The following is an 18573-nucleotide window of genomic DNA, read 5'->3' as shown; positions in this document are numbered from 1 at the left end:
AGCCCAGAGCCACGCAAGTTATTTGTGAGCACTTCCAGGCTGTGCCCACATCCTCTGGAGCACGTTAACTACAGAGATGTTATCTGAATGACCTGAATAAATCAGCCCTGCTTCTTCGGGCGTGCTCATTATGGTCAATTAAAGAGCTGGAGAGGACTCCCAAACTGCCCGGGGTCCCCAAACTGCCCAGGGTCCCCGATGTGGCTCTGACCCAGGTCGGAAGCACTCCCCCAAGCTCAGGACGGGGCACACAGCCCCACCGTTCAGCCCACCTTGTCCGTGTCCTGCTTCTCGTCCTTGCAGAAGGTGAACTCCCTGCCGTCCAGGCTGTAGGCCACTTTGTAGGCACGGATGTACTCCGACTTGCCCACGCGGCGAGCGCCCTGCGTGACGATGCCGCTCAGCCTCATCTTCCTCAGCAGGTTGGCCTGGGGGCAGCGAGAGGGTGAATACAGCGGGGTGTGAGAGTTCTCCAGCCACGGCACCACCCAGAAACACCTGGGCACCATAGTTTCCTTGGTGCTAAAGCCCTGCATCCCCTGGCCCAGGTGTGGGCAGAGGAGGGGACGTCACCACTCCGGGTGCCCACGCGGTGTCCCGGGTGGCACCGTGCTCAACCCCAGCAGCAGCAGCTGACGGGGCTGCTCGCTGCTCCCCCCACGGGTACCTGGATCCAGGGGCTCTTGTCGTAATTGCTGGAGGTCCAGGCGTTGACGATGCCGTGGTTGTTGAGGCGGGCGAGCTCCGGCCCCCAGCGCTGGAGGCCGAGGAAGCCGTAGTGGACGGAGGAGGCCGAGAGCTGCGCGTCAGAGATGGCTCCTCCTTCCATGCCCAGGGGAACGGCGCAGCCTGGGGGCACGGACAGGGGCCATACGTGACCAGGCAGCAGAATCAGGGGCTCGTCTGCCTCCTGTCTGGGGACAAGGGGTGCCGGGAACTTACGGACGTGGCAGGACCTCCCGAAGAAGGGAGAAGGGCACTTGCAGGTGTAGTCGCCGTCCAGGTCCAGGCAGGTGCCTCCGTTTTTGCAGGGCTGGGAGGAGCACTCGTTCTTGTCTAGGACAGAGAAGAGGCTCAGGAGGTGACCCCAAAACCAGCCCCAGGAAGAAAGGGGAGAGGTGTCTGCAGAGCGAGGCTCCCGCAGACCTGCTGGCACAGGCTGGAGCTCTCCTCCAAGCCGTGTCCCTACTGAGCTTTGGGGCAGCCCCCGTCACATCGCCGGGGCCACCACGTCCCCCTGGGAGCAGGTCCAGGGGTGCCTGAGCTGCCACCTCCAGCCCCCCCGGCCCCCAGCCTGCTGTACTCACTGTTCTGGCAGTGCACCCCGTCGTACCCCGCGGGGCACTTGCAGATGTAGTCGGTGAAGACGTCCCCTCGGTTTGGGACCAACTGGCACTCGCCGTTGTTGTGGCAAGGGTTAGGGTGGCAGGGGCCTGGGGAAGGGGAAAGGAGGTAGAAAGGGATGTTATATGGGCACAGGGGGGGAAATAAGAGCATCCTCTGTGTTTTCCCAGCCAGAGGATGCAACAGGGCTGGAGGCACAGGGCCACGAGGAGGGCACGGTGCCAGGCTCCTGCGGGTGCCTGGTCCCCTGCACCTCACAGAGCCCCTGCGACGGGGACTCGGGTCCCTCCCTGAGCCCCACCTCTCTCTGTCTCGTTGCAGTCGATCCCCACGAAGCCTTCAGGGCAGATGCAGAAGAAGGGGGCCTCGTTGATGCCGGTCAGGCAGGTGCCCCCGTTCTGACAGTGGTTGACGTTGCAGAAGTCACCTGCCAGCAAAGCCACGTGTCACCGCGAGCCATCAGCAACAAAGCGCACGGAAAAAAAGTGGTTGGACAGAGCCCGAAGGTCAGCCCGGCGCCCAGGGAATGGGGCTGGTCACCCTGCTGGGTTTTGCTAACCAAAGTTAAGTATTTACAAACAAAAAAAATGATCGTAGGGGGAGCCACGTGCCTGAGCTCACAGCCACTGGAGACAGGAGAGGAGGAAGCGCAGGGTGCCGCACGGCCTCGGGGAAATTCCTCCCACCCCCGATTTACCCTGCCCAAACAACTGCGGGGTGGCAACGCTCTCCATAAACCTCGACGGGATTCCCACGGACCTGCCTGAAAACCTTGAGAGCCCCAAGCCAAGCACAGGCACTTTTTCAAGTGTGGCACGTTGCTCGGTGCCACGCTCGAGCCAGAGCAAAGCTGGAACCCAGGTGGAGACCCAGCAGTAACCCCCCACTACCTGCGTGCCCCAGAGAAGGTGGAAGGTAACGAGCTGTGGGCTTGCTGCCTGGACCCACACGGAGCAGCAAGGCTCTCATTAGCCTAAGCTACTACTCAGAGAGCTCCTACTCATTAGCCTTTTAATAGCAGGGCTGCTCCGGGGTAATCCTATTCTTCCCCATGCTCAGCGACTGCAGGGGAGGCAGCAGCAGCAGCAGGCAGGCCAGGCAAGGCCCGGCATCCCACGAGGGTTTCCAAAAGGATGCTGGAGCTCCCTTAGCCTCCCTCGGGAGGCAGAAAACCTTGGGCACCGGTTCAAGGCGCTGCCCAGCCAGCTCTGCATGACCTCATGCTCCATCAATGCGCTGCCATGAGCTACGGCGCGGGAGGAGAGGGCTCCTGCACGGGCTGCTCCCCGGGGATGCCTTCGCCCCGCACTCCTCCGCAGGACCTGGGCACATCCAGCAGCCTCGTCCCAAGGATCCCCTGCGCACAGAGCTGCCTGTGTTGAGCAGCAGGAGCTGCTGCCTCCCACAGCACAGCCTGCCAGCGGACGTGTGCGCCCCGGCACCCTCGTGCACGCTGCTCCGCCGGGGGAGTTTCTGGGGTGGGACACTGCAGGAGAAAGAGCAAGCGGAGTAAAATTCTCTGCATATCTTCCCAGGGCTGGGATGGGATGGGAGGGGTCCCGGTGCTGGATGTATACTTGATTTATTCCGAGGGAGCAGATTCTCTTTTATCCCCTCCCAGGAATAAATCCTCAGGTGGCGGGTGTCGCCGGCCAGCCCCTGGCCCAGCAGCAAGGCACGCCACGCCGCTCCCATTTTCCAGTGCTGCAAAAAGTTTTGGATGCTCCTACTTTTTGGGGACGTTTCAGGGCCAGTGGAGGAGCGGGTCAGCATCTCCATCCTCCCCACACACAGATCTCTCGGGTCAAGGCCGGAGCTGTCCCGGGTTGGACAGCCAGGAACCAAGGCAACGAAGCTCAGGCACCGCTTTTGGAAATGTTTGCTTATGTGAGCCCACAGGCTGGCCGGAAGGCAAAAATAACATCCTCCGAAAACCGGCGGGGCTGGGGGGGGTCAGGTCAGGGCTGCCTGGGGAGGGCCGAGCGGGCGCCCTCCTGCGCATGGGCTTCACTCCCCTGCTCCCTGCTCACCCCCGTCCCTTTGGGGTCACCTTTTGGGGCCAACCTTTGGGGTCACCCTTTTGGGATCACCATTTCGGAGTCACCCTTTTAGGCTCACCCACCCCACGGTAACCCTTAGGGGTCACCCTTTTGGGGTCACCCACCCCACGGTGACCCAGAAGGAGCTGCCTCTCCCCACGCCTCCCGGTGCCTTGCCGTGCCGTGCCGGCCGCTCCCAGGGAAGCTGTTTACCCGCTTATCTCAGCCCCAAAGCACGGCACGGCCCAGCTCGGCTCGGCTTGGCAGCCAGGAGCGAGCCGCGGCCCCGAGCTCGTCCCACCCGGCCCCTGCGCTCCCGCGGGGGCTGCGCGCACCCCCGGCACCCCCGGCACTCACCGGCCACCACCAGCAGCAGCGAGAGCCCCAGCCCCAGCAGGAGCAGCGCTCGCCACCGCCTTGCTGGCTCCATGCTGCGTGCCGAGCCGTGCCGAGCTGCTCCGCTCCTGCTCCGCTCCGCCGCGGGGCTCGGGGCGGGGAGTGGCTCGGGGTGGCCCCGCACGGCTCGGCACGGCTCGGCTCGGCCTCACGTGCTCCGCCGCCCGCCCCCGGGGTGGGACCGGCCCGGCACGGCACGGCCCCTCCGAGCCCTGCCGCCGCTGCCCACGGGGCCGGCTTCAAAGCTGGAGGTGGTTAATTAGTAAGCAGGAAGCGAGGCGCTAATGAGCGCGCTCGGGGTGTGCGCGCCGGGGGTGTGGGGGCGCGCATAGGGGGCGTGGGGGGCACACTCGGCACAGGGTGCACGCTCAGAGTGCATGGGGTGCACGCTCAGGGTGCACGCTCAGTGCGTGGAGAGCACACTCAGGGTGCATGAAGTGCACACTCAGTGCACGGGGAGCACACTCAGGGTGCGTAGATGCACACTCAGGAGTGCACAGGGTGCACACTCTGCATGGGGTGCACGCTCAGGGTGCATGGGGAGCACACTCAGTGCATGGGGAGCACGCTCAGCACAGTGTGCACACTCAGGCTGCATGAAGAGCACACTCAGAGTGCACGGGGAGCACTCAGCACACGGGCTGCCCGCTCAGGCTACATTTTCTCTCCCTGGGTGGGCTTCTCCCTGGGTGCGCTCCCCCAGGGCACGTTGGAGCTCCGGGCGCACCCCACAGCACCACGCACAATCAGCCCGAGGAGCCCAGTTTCCTCTGGAGCAGCCTGCAGCCAGGCCGGGGACAGCCCCAGAGCACAGCACCACACGTCTGTTGGCTCAGCCACGAACAAGACCCTCTTTGAGCGTTGTCCAGCCTGCACCCCAGGGGAGGCCGTGCTGGAGAAGCCCAGCCGTGCTCTCCGGAGCTGGTGCCACGTGGGGAGCTCTGCCCTGGAAGGCAGGAACTGTGGGGCTCAAGCACGCTCAGGCTGAATTCACATTCAGCAGCAAACACTTCTGAAGAGGGTACAGGAAACCACACAGTAAAAATATGCAGGATCATTTGCCTCCGCACTGGAAATCTACTCCTACCCCCCCTAACCATGAAGTTGACCTTATCTCCTCTTGCAAAACCCTCTGTTTTAGTATTAACTAATCTGCTGCAGATAGTCCTGCTGCTGCCCACCGTTACATGTTGACTCTTCCCGAGTCTTGCTCCATTTCTGGCTCTGGCAACACGGCAAGCTCAGCCGGCAGCGAGCTCAGCAGCCCGGACACGTGCCGTGCCCTTTGATCAGCCGTTCCACCTCGTTTTCCATCCCTGCTCCATCCCCATCCCTTGGACACAGCGGTGCCCGTGCCTCCTGTGAGGTGCAGCCAAGCGCTGCCCCACGCACAGGGAGCTTGCCCACCCTCCTAAATAAACCCCTTGAACGTCTCCCCGGAGCACCGGGGCGTGAGGAAGGCAGGCAGCACGCACGTCTCTCACGGCCAAGCTCGGCGGTGGAATTTCCATCAGTTATTGATGGAAACGCCAGCGAGCGCTTCACCGTGACGAAAGGAAAAACAGCAGCTGGAAAGGAGAGAGTGGACAAGACACGGGGCTTGCTTTCGAATAACCCTTCAGCCTCAGGGTAATTACTGCTATTGTGTTCAGCGGAAAACAAGGTCGGGAGGGGAGCACGGGGCAAGGTTCCCAGGCCCGGACGCAGGCAACTGGGCCAAGGGGGTTTGTTTTGCCTTCTGAGGGGTGACCGTCTGGATGTGTCCCAGAAGGAGCTCCAGAAAAACCAGCAGCCTGTCTAAAAATGGAAAGCGGAATGTTTTCCTCCTGGCCCCTGGGGCATAAACGCCGCTGTCCCTACTGACACGCATGGGAAAGGATATTAAAAACAGAGACGGGGGAGGCAGCCGGAGCTCTGCTCTCCGCGGGACCCCTCTGTCCCGGCAGCACCAGGGGCTCCTTGAAGGGGATGGAGGGATCCCAGAGAGGGCAGGGGGCACCTGGGGCTGGAAAGGTGCCGTGCTGGAAGATCCTGGCTATCGAAGGAGAGAGAAGCAACCTGTGAAGCCCAGGGAAGCTGCGGGGAGCGGAGAGAGCCCCCCATGCGCTCACCACGCCCCAGCTGCGCACAGCCGCCAAGTTTTCGCAAGGGATGGCTCTACTTGAAAGAGTTTGGTAGGTCGAAGGTCAGGCGTAATTTCACTGCCTTCTGCAGGGACTATTTAGGCCTTGTTATAGCAGGATTTACCACTGGGCTTGGTTTCTTCTGCGTGGAGACCTTCCAAGCCGAGCAGCGCTGTAACTCTTTCTGAGCCGTGCAGATAGCCAGTGCCCTGCGCCCCAGCGGCTGCGTGCTCCTGTGGTGCAATCCTCTTTATTTCCAAACTCAGCCAAAGTTGTTTCCCCTTGACAATCCCCGGCCTTCCCCTTGCTCAAGCTCCCAGCCAGCTCCCGGGCCATAAACCCCTCGGGTTTCGGCTGAGGGCTGATACATTTGCAGGGGTCACGCTGTTATCGCTGGGGTTTCGCACTCCTCCTCACCACCCCGTGCACAGGCAATCCCCTCTGACCCACGGGACCTTTCCCCCCCATCAGAGACCCTCCCCGTGTGGATCTTCGCGTGGGCGGACACCCTATTGTTTCAGCAATCCCTCCATAAAGCAGTTGAATGGTTTAGGTTTATCTGGGGAGCAGGGCAGCGTTACACCCAGGAGGGATTCCTGATGTGGTTTTCCTCCCTCGCCCCAGCACCGAGCTCAGCCCTTTCCTAGAGCAGCTCCCTGCAAAGTTGTGGCTCAGGCCACAGCACGGGTCCTGGGAAGCTTTCCGGCCCCGGGGGATGAAGCCTCTGCCCCTCCGAACAGCAGGGACAAGCAATCTGCAGCGCCGTCTCAGGGGATTAAGCCCCAGCCCTAATCCTAATCCTGCTAACCAGGATAACCCGGCGCTCGCTGCCAGCACCTCGAGCCTCCCGCAGCCCCGTCTGCCCCGACGTCGTCAGCGCCCGCCTGGGTGCCAGCTCATGGTTTCCGATGGCTGCCGAGGACATCCACAGCCAGGCCAATCCCAACTTCTGGCTCGCCTCCTCTGTTTATTTTCTAGAAGAAGAAAAGCTTTCCAAATCCTCTGCCCTTTCCACGAAAAGGTCAGCGGTTTCTGTAAAGCGGGCTTTACAAGGATGCTAACGCTTAGGTACTGGGAATTTCAGGGCTCTCTGAAGAAACCTAGACACTGAACGTCCTCGGGGCATGGAGAGCTCTTCACGAGTTCCCTTCGGGGTATGAAAAGCCTCGTGAGTTAAAAGGAAGGAGGCAAAGGGCAGCACCCCCCTCAGTTCTGCTCAGCTCCCACCGCTGATCGTGTCAGGGCTCAGATGAGATCCCCGCCAGTTTAACTCTGCTCTAACCTCCATAAACAAGATTAGACCCAGATTAGAGCTGGCGTGTCTGTGTAAGGTGCTTAAAATAAGCACCTTTATATAACCCCTTCTCCGAATTCGAGTGCTTTGCAGTCCTCCAGGATTTAGGCACACTGCGTCCGACAGCAAAGGTGGGCCTTCATCTATGCATGAGAAACTGATGGCTGGAGGAGCTGGGGGCGAGGACAGGCTCAATTATTTCCCCCATCCCAGAGGCACACCCCAGCCCTGCGTGCCTGCTCCGTGCCCGAGGGGCAGAGGCACCGAGGCCGTGCTGAACTGATGGAGCTGTGCCGCAACGCGCGATCGAAACCGCGCATCGACCGGCGGCGTGGGTGACCCCGATGCTGGGGGCACGCAGGCCGAGCTGTTTGCTCTTCCCCTGGAGCCCCCACCAAGCCCTGACACGAAACGCTAAATCGCCTGCCCGATAAGATTATCGTCCCCGTGATAACCGGGGTTTTTGTGGCACGGCACAGCCCCGCCTGCCCCCTTGGTGCTCCAAGCCGGCGGCTGGGTGCACGCGCTCCCAGCGCACGCCTCCTCAGGGCCTTCCTCCCTTTCCTAGCAGCTTCCAGCCTGGCCCAGCTGCTAATGCCATATGAATATGTACCGGCCGTAATGAGGCCTAATGAGCCCTAACGAGCTTTGAACCCGTCCTACCGGCTGGTTGAGCTGGGCGCTGCTCATCAGGGCACGCTCCCCGCTCCCAGCCGTGAGCGGGCCTGGGCCTGGTTCCTTCCTGCAGCTGCCTTTGATCTCCTATCTCGGAGCATAATTAGGAGGTGGGGGCTCTGCCTCGCCCCCTGCTCTGCCTCCCACTCGCTCTGATCCCCCCCCAGAGCCGGGCAGGGTGAGATTTGCCACGGCTCCGGGCTTTTTCCATGGCTGTGGCAGCAGGAGAGCGCGGATCCCTGCCTCACACCCCAAACACGGGGCCTGCAGCCCAAATTGGCCCTCAGAGGCCACCCCGAGCCACCCGTGTCCCCGTGCCAGGGCAGGATGGTGGCTCCCGGAGGAGCTCTGTGCCAGTGGGGAGCTCCTGAGGCCTGGCTTTGTGGGCTGCAGCCTCCAGGGCCAGAGCAGAAAGCGCCGCGGGTGCCTGGCACCGAGGTCTGCGCCCAGCAGAGCCGGCTTGGCTGCTCCATTCCTCCTCTCCCGCAGCTCCTCCTCTTTTCAGAAGGAAACGAAAACACACTCTGGGCCAGAAGTGGCTTTCCTGGAGGACACACGTGTGAGCGCCGACACAGGCTGCTGCTTGGTCCCGGTGTCCAAACCCCTTGTGGAGGATGCCCACAGCCAGCCCCGGGGTCAGCACGCACCCGAGGCACAGCCCAGCAGGCACCTCCATACAGTTTTGGGTAGCAAACACACGTTTTTTTAGCACTGACAGCCTCCTTAGCAGGATGGAGAGTATCCTGAGAGGCAGGGGTGTACACCCACCCCCTGGCTGCTTCTAAAAGCCCCTCCGGAGCACATTTCCTGGAGCTCAGCTTCATCCCAGAGCCTCGTAAAGCCTCCCAGGCAGCGAGGCGTTTCCCCCTTCCTGCCCAGAGCTTTGCACTGATGTGTTTTTAAGACACCCGGCCTGTTAGTCATGCCCCACGCACCCTCTGCAACCATCCCTCCTTCTCCCTGGGAACTGCCACCGCACCACTGACTTCGGCCAGCCTCCAACGGGGCATTTACCGGGGCTCGGGGAGCGCTGACACCCGTGGAGGTGGCAGCTGTGACACCGGGCAGTGCTCCAGCACCAAAACGGCTGCTCCACGCGTGTCCCATGCCACTGCCTCGGCCCCTGCAGGCAGCAGGGCTGTCTTGCCCGGTCTTGTAGCTGCCTGCCAGCCCCTGCACAAACACGGCCCCGGCGAAGCAGCCGCCCTCGCCTCTCACCCGCCCTGCGCTTTGCTGGGCTCCAAGATCAGCCCCGATTGCTTTGGGAGGTTGGTTTTCTCCCAGAGAAATCTCCCATCTCACCTCCTGTTTTCTTTCTTCTACTTCTATTCTTTTTCTTTTTCTTTTTTCTCTTTTTTTCCATTCTCAGCTCCATCTTCTAATTTGTTCCCCGTTTTCTCACTCCTTCCCCCCACTCCTGTCTCAACCCCCTCCTTTCTTTTCCACACACCCTTTTTAACGCTTTTTCTCTTCTCCAACGTCCTCTTCTGCTTTCCCGTCTCCCAGCCTAACCCTCCTGTGCTGCTCCCTCTGCACGACAGCACAAACAGACCAGCAGTCGGCACCCCCCGAAATGCAACCAGCAGCTGCCCGCAGGCCACATCCCTGGCGCACAGCACAGCAAAAATTCCCCTTGCTGCATCCCACGGCCCTGAACCCACAAAGCCACACAGCATCATCTCCTGGGGGATAACCAAGAAGCCGGATGGGGCCGGTGTTTTAGGCTGGAAAAGCCTTCGGGGTTGTTGGTAACTGCGGCCAGCGCCTTGCTCTCCACCTCACCTCGCAGATTTGTACCTGCCCCAGGAAGGATGCTGAGCGGGGAGGGAGGAGGCCACCCATTCCCTGCAGCACAGCACCCTCTAGCCTCCGCTGGGGCCGCAGCTCGTTGCTGGTCCCAGGGAGCACCTCCAGCACCAGCGCTCAGCCAGGCGGCCTCCTGTGTGTCCCCACACATCCAGCCCTGGCGGCCCGAGCAGCGGTGACGCAGAGGATTTCAGGGGAATTTGGTGGAAGATTTGGCTCCCCGCTGCCTCCAAACCCCCAACCCCTTCCTCCTTTGCTCCCCACCACTCCCACCTCCCCCCCATGCCCCCTTCCTTTCTACACCTCCATGAAACAAAGCTCCTGCTCTTTGCACCCCAACACCACCCCCCTTTCCCCCAAAACACAACTGCAGCCTTGCTCTTTGTCCCCACCCTCCTCCGAACGCAGGCTGTGCTCCCCACCTCCCAGCCCAGCCCAGCCCCAGCCCCACTATTTTGGCACGAGGCCGTGCTTCCACCTCCGCTCGCTTTATTTATTTATTTATCTATTTATTTATTTATCTATTTATTTATTTATTTGTGTATTTGTGTATTTATTTCCATAAATACTGCTCGCTAGGAAGAGGCTCTCGCCCACCCCCCGAGCAGTACAGAAGTGCAGGTTTTTTGTCAGGGACCAACAATCCCACCGCTCGGTTCACGGAGCAGTTTGCAGGGCTGCAAACTCATTCAGCACTACTTCTATCGCAGCTTCTGCAGGGAAAATATTTCACAAGCAGGCACTGAAAAAAAAAAAAAAAAGAAAAGCAAAAAAAAAAAAAAAAAAGAAAAGCGTGGCTTTAGCAGTCTCCCTGGCTGGCTTCCTGAGGCTGGATAATCATAGCCCTTCCAAACTCCAGCCTCAGGAACACGGCATGATGGCAAATGTCAGACAGACCACTTGGAGTTCAGCAGCAGACAAACAGCTTCCTTTCTTCGCTGTGACATCTTGGGAATGCTCCAGGAGCAGCTCACACATCTCCCTGGCTGTGCTGTGTTCTTTTCTTCCCTCCTGCTCTCCTCCGGCAGCTCCCTTCCCAGCTCGATCTGCCTGCCCGCTACCTGCTGCTCAAGCGCTGCCTCCCCTGCGCACCAACACTCCTCTTCGTGCCTGCAGCTTTGCCTCAATTTGCCAAAATTTGTGCCAAAGGGGCAGAAACGGCTCCCAGCAAACAAAAAGCGGGATCGCAGCTGGCTCCTTTTGGCAGCTTTTGGCACATTGGTGGGGATTTCACCTCGCCAGGCTCCCTGGACAATTTGGAAGCGTTGTGGCACGGATTCAGCTGAGGGAGATACTGAAGGAGCCTTCCCCTGCAGGGCTGGGGCTGCCTGGAGAAGCAGGCAATATCTGAGTGCCACGGAGCACCCAGAAGCAGGAGGCAGACCCCATACTCCCCCAGCACCCAGGAACTTGGTTCCCAAAGCCTCTTCCCCCAGCCAGCAGCTGTGGGGTAAAAGCAGTGAGCTGGCTGTCAGGAATTTGTGGACAGAACCGGCTGAGCACAGCCTGGTAAAACACTCAGCTCAGCGGCATTTCTCTTGGCCTAAAGAATTTGGGAACGCAGCAGCCTATCTGCTCTGAAATGGTCAGTCCCTGTGATAGCAGGCAGAGCCCTCTTGGTTTGGCAGAAAACCAGAAAAAAAAGAGTCGGAAAGTCGCCTTCAGCCACAGGAAGGGACCAGGCACCTCTGCTCTACAGGGGACGAAAGGGTGGACAGCAGGAGCCCGGTAAGGCAGAGGTTAGTCACCAAGTTCTATAATTAGGAAATAAATAGCGTGCTAAATAAACCCAGAGCAGAAGCTTTTGAGGAGGGCGACAGAGCTGGAAGTTGGCAATGAGCAACCGAATGAGAATGTGATGGAAAAATACTGAGCAGGTGGGCCACGTGCCACCTCCACGGCTGGCTTGCATGATGCAGCCCTTCTCCCATCGCTGGCATTTGTCTCTTTACGTTGTCAGCTCCTCAGGACAGAAGGCCAGTCTATTTAGAGATCAGCAAAGTGCCCATTACGCTTTTAGACACCATTTTCAGAAAACACATAAGAGTCCAAAGAGCACTGTGCATCCAGCTCCGACAGGCTCTCAAGCAGCTGAGTGCTGCAGCCGCCGAGCCAGTACCTCGCAGGCGCTGCAGGGAAGGCAGAGAGGAAAAATCATTGCCTTTATTTCCATCTGTAAAGCTTTTCTGTGCTCACATGTCCCTGACAGGCACTTTGCTTACTTTCAGCTGGCAATCAAACCCTGTCATAAGAGATGTTTTCTCTTTTGCTCCTGCTGCACTGGCTGGGATCAGCACCCCGATGTTTCCTCCAGCAGAAAGGTTTCCTAAGAGGTGCAAAGTCCCTGGGTGTCCTTCAGCGTGCCGGTGCACGGTGAGTTTGCTGACCAGGAGAAAAGCTGGGCCAACGGAAATGAAGCAGAAAAAGAGCCGGTTCCTTACGGCAGCAGCAGCCAAAAGAGAGAGGGATGCGAAGAATAAAACGTCACTGTCACCAAGGCGTTGCACTGTCACCAAGGTGTTGCACGGCACGGCTCAGCCTGGCCTTGCACTGTGCCAAGTTCTCTCTGCCTGCTGCCTTCCCAATTGCTGGGTTTTTAGAGGTAAAATTATGGTCAGTTTTTCCTCAGCCTTGCTGTACAGAGCTAAGCACCTGCCCAATGCACTAGGCAAAGCTCTGCTCTTCCCATGTCTACGGTTCCCAGCACATACATCTGGCTTTCTTTGCAGTACCCACACAAATCAGAGGAATCCTCCTGTCTCTGAAGCATTAGGATGCTGCTGGACACCCTCATCCCATTCCAGGGCAGGAACATCACACAAGCACCTGCTGGGCTGGAGCTGCCAAATGTCTCCCTACAAGGCAGGCAGGCTGGAAACGGAGCTCAGCTCTTCCCAGAACCCTGCCTTTACGGGATGGGATAGTTCAGGCTCCTGCTCGGACGGCGTTTCCCCAGCGTGAGCTGTGCATTGCGAGCGACACAGGCTCCTGGCTGCGGGCCACATCCTGCACACGCTGCTCCCACAGCAGCCAGCAGCACCGTGGCAAGCATCGTGGGAGCAGCCCTGTACAAAAGGCCGCCCTATGTTTTACTTCTCCTTCTCAGCAAGCGGGCAGATAAGAGTTTCCTTTGCTGCGCTTTGTGGCGGTGTGCTGAAGAAAGCTCCCTGCTAATAGCCAGGCCAGAGAAATCCCCAACAGCCTCAAGGTATGACGGTAAAAGCCTTGCCTGGGGGCTCAGCACCACTTCACCGCCTATTTCCCTGCAGATTGCCTGGTGAGCAGACAAGGTATAACTAGAATTAATCGGACTGCAATTGCGTGTAATCAAACCCAAACATTCTTCAAATACTTGGTTAAGAGGCTGATACAGGAAGTTTATCTAATAAGCCTATCTTGCAGCTTGATCACAGGCATAGCTTGGCAGACCTCAGCCCAGCCAGGTTCATGCCGTGTTTAATTACCACCACGCACCCTGGGCATTTTTACGAGGTTCGTTAAAAGCTGAAGATAAGGAGCTCGGCTCCTGCTTGACCTCAAGGTGCGGGATCGCTCCTATAGCAGGGAGAAGAGGCCCTGAGGCACTGCTGCTGTTCCTCTCCCACCTTTTTTCGGCTCAGCAGCCCCCGTGCTGCCCTTCCCCGCGCTCCCTCCTTCGCGGTGACTCAGTGCACGGCAGTTACTCATCCCTCCAGATACACAGCTCTCTGGAAAATGTGACTTGCGCCCTGAAAGCTTTCTCGACGTAGGAAGCTCCAACTGCCGGTAAACAGAGGGAGACAAGAGGACTGAAATCAGGGAAAGGATTTTTCCACCCGGTTACATAAAGTGACCAAACACACAGCGAGGAACAGCTGATGCTACTAGGACTGCAACGCGCTGCCCTTTTGGGACACGCTGAGAGGAGCAAGTTGATAAACAGCGCATTGCAGACATTTTTTTCGTTATTATTTGTTTTCCTTTTGTGCCTGACCCCGCAGGCTGGTTTTGGATGGGAGGATTTTGCTGTCGCCCGTCCTGTGGGAGGCAGCCAGACGGCTCCCCCGTGTCTCTGAGGGACCAGGAGCCCTCCTCGCCCCTCAGGGACACCTTGGGCACCCTGAGGTGAGCCCCTGGCCATGCACTGGCCTGGGGAAGCCGCAGCCACCAGGTTGGAAGCCCAACACGGAGCACATCACTGCACAGCCACCTCAACGGAGGTGTGGGGAGCTGGGGCTGGGCTCTCCTCACAGATAACTCATGGGAGGGCTGAGGGAATGGCCTCGAGTTACACCAGGGGAGGTTGAGGCTGGAAATGAGGAGACATTTCTGTCAGAAAGAGCGGCCAGGCACTGGGACGGGTTGTGCAGGGAGGTGGTGGCACCGTCCCTGGGGGTGTTGAAGGAGAGGTTGGACGTGGTGCTTGGGGACACGGCTTGGTGGTGACACTGGTGGTGGTGGGCAGTTGGCCCAGGTGCCCTTGGAGGTCTCCACTGCCTCCAGCCCCAGCCCGGCCCCACTCTGTCATGGCGGCGGCTCCCCACAGTCCCCCACATCCCCATCCCTCCCGCGGCCGCCCATCACGGCTTGACTGACGGCTCTCCCCACCAATGAACCCGCAGGTCTCCGCCCCTCCTCTCCTCACCCGCCCAATGGCAACCGAGCGGCTGCAGCTCCCGCCCCCTCCCCTCCGCCTCCACCAATGGGCGCGCGAGAAGCGGGGCGGCGCCGCCAATGGGAGGACGAGGGCGGTTGCAAAGGGGCCACGGGCAGCGCGGCGGCCGCAGACGGGCGGGAGCGGTGGCGGCGGCTGGGCAGGGGCCTGCAGGTGAGGGGGCGGCGGCAGGGCCGCAGCGGGGGCCGGGCTCCGTGAGGGGACCTGAGGGGGCTCCTCCGGCCCCGCGCCTCGCGGTTTCGGTCCCGGGAGGGGTTTAAGGGCCCGCCGGGCCTGGGGGGGAGGCTTGGTGGCGCTGCGGGGTGTAATAAGCGGAGACTTGCTCCTGCTGGTGCTCCTGGGGGCTGCCCTGATGTTTTTAAGGGGTGTGTGAGCGGTGGGTTCCCCTGCAGCTGCCCCCGGGGGGATCCCGTCCCTCAGGTGGGCCTCCGAAGCCATCCATCACCTCCCTCTTGCTCTTCCTTCACGCTTGTCCCAGCTCTGGTAAGTTCCAAAGGTCCCCGCCTGCCCCTGGCAGGTTGGTGGTGGCTTCCACATCATCGCTGCCTCCTCGTGTCGTAAACGCTCGTGGGCTGTTGGTCAGCTGGCTGGCACGGTGGGGGCACGGTGGTTTACGTGCCCCGTTTATCAGTGGTTATCGCCTTGAGCCATGTCCGTGGTGCTGCTGGGGTTGGCATGTTCCGGTCCACTGATATCGCCTTCCTAGAAGGCAGCGTTGGGCTGTTGGCGTTCCTAATATCTCGGTTCCACACCTTCTTCCATTAACGCTCATTTCCTGTGCTGGAGTGGGGATTTTTGTGACTGGCATCATCTTTATTCCGTCGGTCTCCACTTCAGCTCCTTCCCCAGATGCTCGTTTAGGTCTTGTGTCACCAGAGCAGCTTGAATAAGTTGTTGCCTCCTCTTGGGTCAGTGGGCACACGGCCTTCCTTAGAGCAAGGACAAGAAGGATATTAAAGAACTGAGAGGTAATATTTGGGTTCTCATGTCTTACTCTTAAAAACAGTCATTTCTCAGCTCTTGCATTGGCAGGTCCCTAGTGTTCCTGGGTGAATTAGCTGAACAGGGCACGAGGCTGACCTCGGATTCTGTCTCTTCTAGAGGTGCAATCTCTTCCCTCTCTGACCTCCAGAGAGCCATGGAGGTTGGGGTTAACGCTTTCCACCTTGCAAAACTGCTTCTGAAGAAGTTAAGCTAAAAACCAATTTGTTCTGCTCCTCTTGTAAAAGCTAGATTTTCTCTTCAGCGAATAAATAGCAGCTTAAGCTTCCAGCGTTTCATAAAGCTGCGTTATTAAACTTGTCATGTGAAAACCCAGAGATTAACGCAGTGAAATGGTCACTGTTCTGGGCTGTGGTGGAGAGAAGGAAAGATGGCAAAACAGCATCATTTGTCCTTGACAGGCACATGGAGAGGTTAGCCAAGCACAAAGTTTCAACTGCATTTATAGGCGTCTTTTGATGTACCATAGCAAATGGTGCCTTCAGAGCAGCGATTCAACCCTTCTGCAGTCTGACCTCACCCGATAATGGAAATGTTTTTGGTGCTGCAGGATTCACCTTGTCCTGTTACTCTTCTTTCTTGTTCTGCCTCTTGTCTCTTCATCCTTCGTGCGCCAGGGCTGGCAGCACTGGAATTTGGATTAAGTTAAAAACCAACAGGATTTAGCAAAGTCTGTAATAGGGGGTTGCATGCTGAGGTCTTTAGTGTCTATTTCTAGCTGAAGGGTGCTGACACTACCTAGACCCAGCAGATCTTATGTACTCAGGCTTTGTGAAGCACGTCAAACACCACACAAGCCACAGTGTGGTGATGAGTTGGGTGCAGAAGGGAGCTGCATTAAAAACAGATAAAATTGGCAAGTACAAACCAGATCCATAGCTTAGCTGGCATTATTGAAAGTTCTGGCTTCTCGTGCCTTCTTGTGATTGTGTTGTGAGTTGGCAATTTAATATTTAATGATACACTTCACCTCTCTGATCCTTGTTTGCAACATGTCTAGACTAATGCTGCCATTAGTGGATTAGAAATGGCCAAGTGCTCAGTCGTCTGCCCCACCACGGAAAAAAGAAGCTGGCTTTTCTGCTTCTTGGGAATGGCTCCTGGTGCTCTGAAGCTGCTGGTGTGGACTTCCCAGCAAAGGCCTAAATCTCCAAAGTTTTGCTGGTATGTTGGAGTCGGCATCTGTATTTGCTGAGTCCTCTGGAAGATCTTGTTTTGTGGTGTGTCAGAGTACAGCTCTGAGCAGCTCTCTGTGGTGTGTGCTATAGATCAACTGCTGCTATATGTGGCAAACCAACTTCTCTACAAATATTTGCACTTCATCCTAAATGGCTCTTGAAGATTAAGCTTATAAGCAGTTCAGATAACAAACTGATAAAACTCATCTGACTGTTCAGACATTAAATTTAAACTCAATTGACTTTGCTACCAAGCAGTTTACTTCATTTCAGCGTGCAAGGGCAGTCTGACCTTCTTATGGAGAAGACAGTCCTGCCTGCCCAACATACCTGTTGTCTGGTAATGCTGCTGACCTAGCCAGGCAGACATCTCTGCCTCTTTCAGCTCTAGGAAGCCTTGTGTGCCCTGAGGCTTGTCTTTTCTCCAGCTCTATCAGTTGACTTGATAATAAAACATAATTGTGTCTGGCTGCCAGCTTTGCTCATCCAACACTGGGCAGCAATAATCAAAACTCCTCTCTAAAGCAATTTTGTACAAACCAAGAGCTTGAAACATCTTTGTGCCTGTGCTCTCTTAGAGGTCAGGGCAGTGGAGGAAGCATCGTACTTTACAGCATGCAGATGTCTTCATCTGTATCTCTGGATTCACCAGGAAGTGCAGCTGCCTGGCTCTGGGAACTTGCTTTACTGCTGAGAAATACTCTGTAAAACTTATTTACATCTTCCCAAGATGCCTTTGCATCAGGATGCAGGTTCCAGAAAGATAACACCGAGGGCATTCAAATCTGGCTGTCCCTTAACTGGAACACCCTGTTCTGCACAGTGTGGGCCGGGCATATGTCAGTGTGGAAGGTTTGTACCAGAGGGAGCAGATGCACAAAGCGAATGTCCTTGTAAGAGGTAGAGAGAAATCCCGAAGAAGTGTGGCTGCAATCTCCCTAAATTCCCATTCATGCTTAGAAGGATGGAGAGCAGTCGAGCTCTCCAAGGTGTGAGTTGCTGGTGGCTGCTCTGGTGCACCAGAACCTGCTTGCTTTAATCAGCATCCTGATAAAAGCTGCATTATTTTTCAGTAGGGGTAAGTATGTGTTGGTCGGGTCCTGCCTCCTGGTATTCGGTTCTTTTACCCCAAAGCTTTATTGTTTAATTTCTGAATGCAATGATGCGAATCAGCCTTCTGCCTGTCGTGGGCAGCCTCAGCGTGAATGACTCTGCAAATCTCTGCAGCCGTGGAGCAGAGCTGCTGGGCTGGGGGGGAAACAAGCGGGCTGACTGAGGGCTTGGGAGCAAAGCGGCAGCTCAGCTCTGGTTATGCTCAGGTAGAGGTGTTTGCTGACTGCTGAACTCGGGATTAGACCAGCTCGAGCACTGCTGGCTGGCTCGACTCGTGCTTTGCTGATGGATGGCGTTCCCTGCTGCGCAGCTCGAGCGGCCTGGAACAGGCTGTGCTTGTGCAGCTGGGCTCCCTGCAGCTGGGATGTGCGTGGACTTCAGGCTGCTCTTCCAGCTCGGACAGTGTGGGGACAGAGGGAACGAGTCCGAGGACAGGCGAGGCTTTGACAGCGTGGTGCTGCGTTTCACAGCGCAGTGAAGGAGTGGGGCTGGCTCCTGGGGCTCTTCTCAGCCTGTGCTGCAGCTCACAGCAGCTCACCTCACTGCTTGGGGCTGGGTGCTGGAGGCATTCCCCTCTGAGTGGGGACTGGCAGGTTCTCTGCACCTTTATTCAGCTTCTTCCCTTGAGCTTAATGCTGGCCCTGGGCAATATGGTAGGTAAGTGACACCTGCTGTAAGACCACAGAAGGGTGTTAGCCAGCACTTTTTTTCCCTCCCACAGTACCTGAAAGTAAGCTTGACCTCTTCTACAAAGAGCTGAACCCTTGCTGCTCCACGAGGCAGTAGTTAGGGTGTGACAAAGTCCTAAGTCTCTGCAGTACGCAATGAATGATGTTTGTTTAATAACATAAGCCTTTATTAAGATAAGATGCAATTAATTGATTTCTATGGAGTCATCAGAGCCTTAATGGCCGTGTCCGAGTTTAATCTTGTATATCAGGTGCGTGTA

At 57.7% G+C, this 18573-nt stretch overlaps 2 protein-coding genes across 4 annotated transcripts in view; one reads left to right on the top strand and one right to left on the bottom strand.

The window, feature by feature from the left end:
- Positions 1–18573, bottom strand: part of MFGE8 (milk fat globule EGF and factor V/VIII domain containing) — a 98668-nt gene that overhangs the window by 4385 nt on the left and 75710 nt on the right. For 2 of the 3 annotated variants that reach the window (XM_084293707.1, XM_084293709.1), the window contains exons 1-6: positions 3741–3886; positions 1646–1771; positions 1308–1433; positions 943–1056; positions 668–849; positions 273–428 (exon numbers count right to left, since the gene is read on the bottom strand). In XM_084293707.1, the coding sequence (XP_084149833.1) occupies positions 273–428; positions 668–849; positions 943–1056; positions 1308–1433; positions 1646–1771; positions 3741–3813 (777 nt within the window). In that variant the 5' untranslated portion in view covers positions 3814–3886. Of the gene's footprint in view, positions 1–272; positions 429–667; positions 850–942; positions 1057–1307; positions 1434–1645; positions 1772–3740; positions 3887–18573 lie in introns of those variants that run through there. The other variant, XM_084293708.1, reaches the window with a different exon arrangement.
- ABHD2 (abhydrolase domain containing 2, acylglycerol lipase) overlaps positions 14421–18573 on the top strand; it is a 38066-nt gene continuing 33913 nt past the window's right edge. The window contains exon 1 of the mRNA XM_084293485.1: positions 14421–14484. The gene's annotated coding sequence lies outside the window, so the exon portion shown is untranslated. The remainder of the gene's footprint in view (positions 14485–18573) is intronic.

Source organism: Netta rufina (assembly GCF_964035555.1).
Source record: "Netta rufina genome assembly, chromosome: 11".
In the NCBI taxonomy this organism is placed as follows: Eukaryota; Metazoa; Chordata; class Aves; order Anseriformes; family Anatidae; genus Netta; species Netta rufina.
Note: the sequence above shows the minus strand (reverse complement) of the source record. Positions and strands in the feature narration are given on the sequence as shown.